The 8,018-nt window shown below is 55.6% G+C and overlaps 2 protein-coding genes across 2 annotated transcripts in view; both read right to left on the bottom strand.

The window, feature by feature from the left end:
* Positions 1-5,511, bottom strand: part of LOC112409269 (regulatory factor X-associated protein-like) — a 10,631-nt gene extending 5,120 nt beyond the window's left edge. Inside the window, 3 exon segments of the mRNA XM_024759258.1 lie at positions 3,969-4,059; positions 4,185-4,346; positions 5,309-5,511. Of these exon segments, the coding sequence (XP_024615026.1) occupies positions 3,969-4,059; positions 4,185-4,346; positions 5,309-5,511 (456 nt within the window).
* Positions 1-5,748, bottom strand: part of OTUB2 (OTU deubiquitinase, ubiquitin aldehyde binding 2) — a 19,892-nt gene extending 14,144 nt beyond the window's left edge. Inside the window, exon 1 of the mRNA XM_024759446.1 lies at positions 5,589-5,748. Within this exon, the coding sequence (XP_024615214.1) occupies positions 5,589-5,591 (3 nt within the window). The 5' untranslated portion in view covers positions 5,592-5,748. The remainder of the gene's footprint in view (positions 1-5,588) is intronic.
* Positions 5,749-8,018: the final 2,270 nt, after the last annotated feature.

The following is an 8,018-nucleotide window of genomic DNA, read 5'->3' as shown; positions in this document are numbered from 1 at the left end:
TATACCCCAATCCATGGATCCTGCCCCACTGGTGGGGCCGCTGAAGCCCTGAAAGCTTCCGGTAAGGAAGTGACCAAGCAGAGCCAGAGTGAGGTCCCATTGCCAGGGCAATGCAGGAGCTCCCACCCCACAAGCTGCTGTGCCCCCTGCCCACAGGAACCCCACGTACACGGCACTGCGCGAGCATCTCCAGGGACCCCCAGCAGACGGTGGGGTGGCAGGGAACTGCAGGGTGGGGAGGGCCACGCTGCAAGGACTGGGCCCTGGCCGCTTAGTCCTGCAGGCCATAAAGGTCTGACCCATGACATGACCTGTGACCCAAACCAAACCCCTGCCCCTCCTGTGAGTTCTCCGTGGGCCCCTCTTGGAACAGATACAGTTCACTTCAGAGTCTGAATCCAGCTTCTCTGAGCTTTCACGAGAGGCGAAACAACAGGAGAGTGAAGCTCCACAAGGACAGGGTCCTTTGTCACTTTTATCACAGTACTCCAAGTGCCTGGAACAGCAGCGGGCCCCCGGAAGGCACTAAGTAACCACTTGTTGAATGACTTAAGTTACCTTTGCCGGGAGGTCACCGTATGCCAGGCGCTGGGGATAATCTCACTTAGGCCTCGCAGTAGCTCTGTTTTACAAATGGAAACTGATGCCCAGAAAGGTCAAGCTCTTTGCCCGAGGTCACACAGTGAGGCAATCCAGGGAGAAACTTCGATGCTGGTCACCCAGCACATCAAAGGTATTCAACAGACCTGGGTGCCTTTCTGCCCCAACTCTCCACAAAGAGAACCCACCGGGCCCTCGTGGGCCCTATCATCACTTCCTGATGGCTCCTTAGCAGCCCAGCCTTGGGCTCATGCCTCTGCCTACAAACCCCCCATAACGTACCCTTGGGTGCCTCTGTGTGCACCCCCAGCCAAGGCTCTGAGGTGCTGCTGGGCCTCTCCTGGGCCCACGCTGGGCCCCGGCGGGCAAGGCCAGCCGTTAGCCTGCCGGACCTCCCTCTGAGGCTGCTCTGCTGGTGTGCTGACCCCGGGCCATGAGTCAGCCTGGTGAACCAGGCCCAGCCCCGAGAAGCCACAATGCACCACGTGGCCTGACCTCAAGCTACCAACTGCTCCATGGCAGAGGCCAGAGCCTGCAGCCTCACCACCAGAGGGTCAGGGCCTAGAACTCAGCCAACCACCTCCCCTCAGAAGGTCCCTGTCACTTCTAGAGGCGCCCCGTGGCTCCAAACCTGGCCTTGCCTGCTTGGGGCTGGGGTCTCCACAGGGGGCTGTTTGCAGGGGCTGGAAGGAAATGGCTTTTTAAATGTCTCCTTCAGGGTATGATGTATAATACACCGACATACGGGATAATCAAACATTTTTATTGATGAGTGATCAAAAACATTTGGAGGCCCAAGATTCAGGGGAGGCCTAGTGTCCTGAATTGCTTCCTACTGCTGCTGTACAAACAGCAACCAGTACAAACTCAGTGATTTAAAACAAGGTTTATTATCTTACATTTCACGGGGAGAAGCCACTCCCTTACCTTTTTCGGTTTCTAGAAGCTGCCTGCATTTCTTCACGATCCCTTCCTCCCACTGTCACGTCTCCTCACTCCCAGCCTCCTGCCTCTTCCTTATAAGGACCCTTGTGATTACATCATTGGGCCCACCTGGGTACCCCAGGGTACTCTGCCCATTTCAGGACCCTTAATTCATCACAACTGCAAAGCCCCTGTTGCCACGTGAGGTACCCTAGTCACAGGTTCTGGGGATTAGGATGTGGGTGTCTTTGGGGCACTGTTACTCAGCCTACCACCCACATTCCCCCATCTCTGCAGTTCAGTTCAGGAAACAGAGAAGACCCTGCATCTGGACCCCTACCCGCCTTGGGTCACAGTTATTGGCTGGCCTTGCAGAGACCCCGAATTCAGATGCTGGCCCTCTCTCATTTGACCCTGGACTCATAGCGTCCTCCTAATGGACCCTCAGATCTCCCGCCCTGACTTCTCCCTAGAGCTCCGGCCTCAAACACCACCAGCCACCGGGATGTCTGACCAAGATCCCAGAATTACTGTGCCCCTAACTGCTTTCTCTCTCCACCCCTGCATCCCCTCCAGGTGTCACCAGATCCTCAAAAGCCCCTCCATCCAGACAGAGCTCATGCCAAAGACCGGGGAGGCCTCTTCTACTCCTCCCCCTTCTTCCGTCAGCTCAGCTCCTGTGTCCGGCCAGAGCTGCCACCATCCGCCCCCAGGGAGGCTGCACCAGTGTCTGCCCAACTGACCTCCTGGCTCCCAATCCCAGCCCCCATCCCCACCATCCTCCACAGCAGCCAGCACAGGCTCTACCATGTGAAGCAGATGAGGACATGCCCTTTCCCAGTTCCCTCCAGTGGCTTCCTTCACATGGGAGAAGACTCAACCTCTGGATGACAACCACCCAGGTCCTACCCCATCTGGCCTTGCTCCCCTCCCTCTCGTGAGCTCCAGTCACAGTGACCCTCCTTGTGTTCCCCCAAGACACCTCAGGGCCTTTGCACATGCTGTGCCTCTGCATGGAATGACTCTCTGCCTCTTTACATGACTCAGATGACACAACCTCCTTCCCTGACCACCCTGTGAAAGTTGCCCCTTCCCCACCCCTACTGCCTTGACTTGTTTTATGTCTTTAGAGCTCTCTGACATGTAGGTTCACTCGTTTACTTGCATGCTGTCTGTCACCCTCCACAAGAATGTCAACTCCATGAGGGCAGGGACTTTGCCTGCCTGTCATGACTAGATTCCCCAGTGCCTGCCACACAATAATGCCCCCAAAATGCGTAACGAGCAGATGAGTGAACAGATGTATGTGCTGGTCTCCGACTCTAGCCTGGCCACTTCCAACCCTCTGTCCACTCCATTGCCAGAAGGCATCCAAAGCAACCATCTCTTATTTGTCAAAAATATGTTATGGTCCTCGCCCCTCCCCAGCCACACCTGCAGAATAAAGTCCAAACCCCACAGTGCAGCATGCAAAGCCCTTCATGGCACATTCTGACCCCACCTGCTTTTCTAAACTCATCTCTCCTCCCTCCCCCAAGCTCCCTGCATCCATACAGACCGCTCACCTTTCCCAGCATATCCCACTCTTAACCATGTTTACAGGCCTGTAAGCACACTGTCCCACCCTGACCGGAATACACTCTTCCCCAAATCCTTCCTGAAAACTCCTATACATCCTTCAATACCCCATTCAAAAGACTCCTTTGTGAAGCCTTCCTCAACACTCCCCACTCCCTCAGAGTGCATGGCTCCCTGCTGTGCTCCCCAAGCCCATGGTCAGGCCTCTTAGGTCATGACCGGTAGCTCAAGAATTGCTTGTGTCCAGCTCTGCCTTGTCCAACAGGCAGTGAGCTCCTAAGAGTGGGCAAGCCCCTTGTCTTTCTCATCAGTGCCCAGCATGGGGCTGGACTAGGGTACCTACTGCGGCTTGTTTGACAAACCAAAGAACAAAGCACAGAAGGGCCCTGTGGTTTTGCTATTCACATCCGACCCTCATTCTTCACTGAATGTTAAATGCCCTTTGAGTGAGCATGAGACCCCTCACTACCTACAACCTCTGCCAGTGGCAGCCCCAGGTTTTGTCCTCACCCTGGCCCCTGCATTCCCAAGGGGTTCTGTGTCTTCTACCTGGGACCCTTCATCAAGCTTAGCCCAGTGACTTTGAAACGAACACAGAAAGAAAACACCGTATTCTCCAAAGACATTCTCCTCTGCCCACCACACACACACTCACCACCATCTACACCACACAGACTCAGAAAACCACCAAAGGGCCCAGCACGGTACCTGCCATACAGTAGGTGCTAATAAGCGCTGGGTGAACAGAAGAGAACACACGCTGCACTGCCTCTGCCGCCCCCACCCTCCCAGGATTCCCCGGCAGACGTCCTATTTTGTGAGTTAACAACTTCATCCCTCTCCAAGGCAGCCACGCCACCCCTCACAGGCTGAGGGCTGATGCTCTGACTCCATCTGCCCTCTGACTTCCGGTCTTGTGAGTCCAGGGCAGACGTGAGGATGGAGTCAGAGGCCTTACTGTGCAGCACGAAGGCCAGAAGTTCAGGTCCCAGCCCTCACCACCCCTGCCATGCTCTCAGCTACCCAGTGGTGGCTGGAAGCCCCGCCAGCCTCGGCTCCAGGGTGGCTAAACCCATTATTACCTCAGCTCTGGCCACTCCCTGGCGGGCGATGCAGAAACACCTGGGTCCCCTTCCAGGAGCAGCAGAGCCAGGTAAACCCTTAGGTACTGGGTAGAAGCAGGAAGCTGGTGCTTCCAGATGCCCCAGAAGCCCTCAGCCACACCCAGCAGCAAGCTGGTTTGTCTAGGACAGGCCAGCGCAGATGACCTGGCTGCCCACACCACAGTCAGAATGTGTCAGACCGTGACCAGTTTCTGACCTGTGCCCCAAGTCAGCGGCAGCCTACAGTGGTGACCCATTCCTCTGCCCAGACATGGGAGGGAGGAGGCTAAGCACGAAAAACCAGGCACCCGTGCATGCGCATTTCCAGGACCCTGTTTTCACAGGGAAAGCCGTGCCCAATTATCTGAGCCAACTGATCCACTCGCATCACCTCACGTGGTGCTCACAGCAGCCCAGTATACAGACGTGAAAAATAGTGCCGGGGATGGGAAGCGACCAACCAAAGCCTCTTGGCCTTCCAAGGGATGGAGGTGAGATTTGAACTCAGGGCTGTGTGACCACAAGCCAGGCCACCAGTCCTTATACTCTACAAGCTCCCTGGAGCAGGGGGGCTCAGAGTTGAAGAGTTTTAGGCACTCATCATACCCAGTCCTCTGCAGAGTGCCTGTCCCCCGCCTCCCCTTGCCCCCTTAGTAATACAAAGAGCACTGGACTGGGAGTCCAGAGGCTTGGGTTCAGGTCCAAGTCTACCACGATCAGTCCCGGCCCCCTCCCTGTCTGGGCCTCAGTGGCCCCAGCTGACCAAGACCCGGTTGGCCTGGCTCAGAGGGTCTCTAGGGCCCTTTCTGCCTTCTGAATCAGGGGTTCCTCTAGTCTTTGCTTTGCCAGGACCCCTAATTCACGTGTCTCACAACCTGAGACAGCCTCTCCACGTGGGTTCTAACTCCAAAGACCTTCTGTTGACGTGTAGGTCAGAGAGGATGTCCGGACACCCTTGCACTCCCCAGGTCCACTCTTGGGGCTTGGGAGTGGGAGGTCTCTCATGGCTGAGCCCTCGGATGGGTGGGGCCGTGAGCTGCCGACTGGAGGTCTACTTAACAAAACGGAAGCGACCCTTAGCCCTGGAGCCTCCGGGTGCCCACCGTCGAGCGGCACTCGGGGACAGCCGGGACGAACGCGCCGGGGCGGGAGGCCTGGGAGCCGGGCTGGGTCTCCGTCGCTGGCCGTCCACGGGGGCCTTCCAAGGAAGGACTGGGCCCCCCGTATTCCTGGGGTGTCCGAACGCGTCAGGTCTGACAGCGGCGGCCGAGCCTCGCGCCCGACCCCCAGTCCCGCGAGTGCACATGCGCCCGGGCGGCGACCCCGCCTACCGAGCCCCCCTTCCCACTCCTCCTTCCCCGCTTCCCCGTTACGACCACTGACCATAGTGACCGGAGCCGTCGGGCCAGGTCCCGCCCCAGAGAGGAGGGATCGGTGCGGGAGGGCGCCCCTGGAACCACTGGCTGGCTCAGCCGTTGGGTCGGGCGGCGGGGGCCCCGAAGGCGTGGGGGCGAACGGAGAATACACCCGACCGCTCCGCAAACCAGAGGTTAGACCACCACTGTGTCCCAGCAAGACACACGCCCCTCGATTGACGTCTGAGGCGGACAATCAGAAGCCGGGCCACAGAACGTCACAGAAAGCGGGTGGGACTTCACGCGCCTCCAGCCTATCCTTTGGGGCACACTTGACAGGGTACCGCCTCCTTTTAAAGACACAGAAACCTTTTAACTAGCAAAGGAGTTAGCCCAACCCAGGAAGACAGGTTGTAAAGGCTGAAGGGCTTTTGACCAAAACTGCAAATTGAATTCTGAAAGATTAGCTGGCCCTCATTAATTCATAAACCAGGTCGTATAAGTATAGTTTGCTCAAGACCAGAGGACAGGCGCTAACATGAAGTTACCTGCCTGCGTGTGTAGCTTCAAAATAATATTTTACACCCTTCCAACTCCTGAATCAGCAGGTTGCCACGCACTCAATTAATGTTTGTCGAATGAATGAATTTCCAGGATCTTTGATTCTGTGCCTGTGGAATTGTACGGCTATATACAAGGCACAGACCGTGAACCACGCTTGGTGACTCACCCTGCATACAAGTTCATTATCGCTGAACATCAAACAGAGGAATATGTATCATTCAGAGATTCATTCATTCACCAGCCCTTGACCGCTGGAAGACGGTGCTCTGGGTGGGGAAAGGGGGCTCCGGTGAATTGTGTGCGGCCCTTTTATAAGTATTAATACTTCCCGGAGCATGTATTAAGTAATTCCACACCACACTTTCACTCCCCTGCCCCAGGCACCAGGCTAGGCTCTTGAATAGACAAACATCTGTATCTTCCAAGTGCATATCATTTACTAGTTGGGGAATTTGGGGTCAATCAAGACTCAAAGAGCCATAATAATAAAAGCTAATTTTTACCGAGTACTTACTGTGTATCCAGCATCATCCAAAACTCTCAAACTGGGCTTCCCTGGTGGCGCAGTGGTTGAGAGTCCGCCTGCCGATGCAGGGGACACGGGTTCGTGCCCCGGTCCGGGAGGATCCCACATGCCGCGGAGCGGCTGGGCCCGTGAGCCATGGCCGCTGAGCCTGCGCGTCCGGAGCCTGTGCTCAGCAACGGGAGAGGCCGCAACAGTGAGAGGCCCACGTACTGCAAAACAAAACAAAACAAAACTCTCAAACTATATTATCTTAATTTTCTCACAACTAGTTTACGGTGGTAGGTCCTATTATCCTTGTTTTACAGACAAGGAAACTGGGACACAGGGAAATTAAGCTACTTGCCCACATTGACCCAGCACACAGTGGGATTCAATCCCAGGCGGCCTGACTCCAAAGCTGGGTTTGAATTTGCTCTGCTGAGGAACAATGCCCGTGTTTGCAGGGGCTGTGTACTCCCGGTGCCTCTTTTTGCACTTGGAGAGTTTCTCCTCTGTGTTTTTACAGCCAAGGAAGCTAGAGAGGTGACAGGCACAGCGAAGTGCTACTCAGCTAGGAAGAGGCTCAGCTGGGGTGGATCCCAGACTTCTGACTCCTCATCCAGTGCTTGGTCCAGACTGTGTTAGGTAGGCTTCACTCGCTGGAGGAATGACTGAGCCAGGTGTGGCCCCTGCAGGTGTGGGCGAGGTGTCTTTGCTGAGGAGAGCCGGGAAGGGCCTGCAAGGGCATTGCCTGGGGCCTGGTCTCAGGCTTAACCCTGGTCAAGCCCACATCTGAGTCATCTGGGGCTTCCAGAAGGAGGGCTTCTAGGAAGCCTCATGCTGGGCCATACTAAGCCCTGGGCCTTTGGCCCATCTCCTTCTCTCCCCAGGCAACAGCAGCTCCAACCCAAGCCAGCACTGGCATGTGCGAGGAGCGCTGAGCTGGAGTTCACAGGCAACCCTGAGCCCCAGGCTGGCGCTAGACTCTGCCGCTCACTGCTGTGTGGCCTCAGGTGACATCCAGGCCCTCTCTAGGCCACTGATTCCTCACTCAATGAAGAGATCGGACAATGTAGGCCATTAAAAGAAGATTTTAAAATATATTTTTACTATTGAAGCTTTTAAACAAAAACACAATCTTACCCAGAATCTCAGTATATGGAAACTTTCCTCAACTGGGGCTCAAATGAGCAGGGAAAATGTAATCTCTTTAGTCTGTAACTAATCAGACATCTTCCTGAGCTCCCTAAAGTCTGGTTAGAAGAGAAAGAAAGCTTCCAAAGAGTTCAGCCAGTTTTCAAGCTGAGATGGAGCTGCAAATGTGAACAGTCTCTGTAGGGGCCGCCCCCTGGCTCGGTGTAAGCGTGTTCTTTCTGGAATGAATCTGCT

The sequence above is a fragment of the Neophocaena asiaeorientalis genome, unplaced genomic scaffold (assembly GCF_003031525.2).
Source record: "Neophocaena asiaeorientalis asiaeorientalis breed wild unplaced genomic scaffold, Neophocaena_asiaeorientalis_V1.1 scaffold476, whole genome shotgun sequence".
NCBI classification, from domain to species: Eukaryota; Metazoa; Chordata; class Mammalia; order Artiodactyla; family Phocoenidae; genus Neophocaena; species Neophocaena asiaeorientalis.
This window is presented reverse-complemented; position numbering and strand designations above follow the sequence as displayed.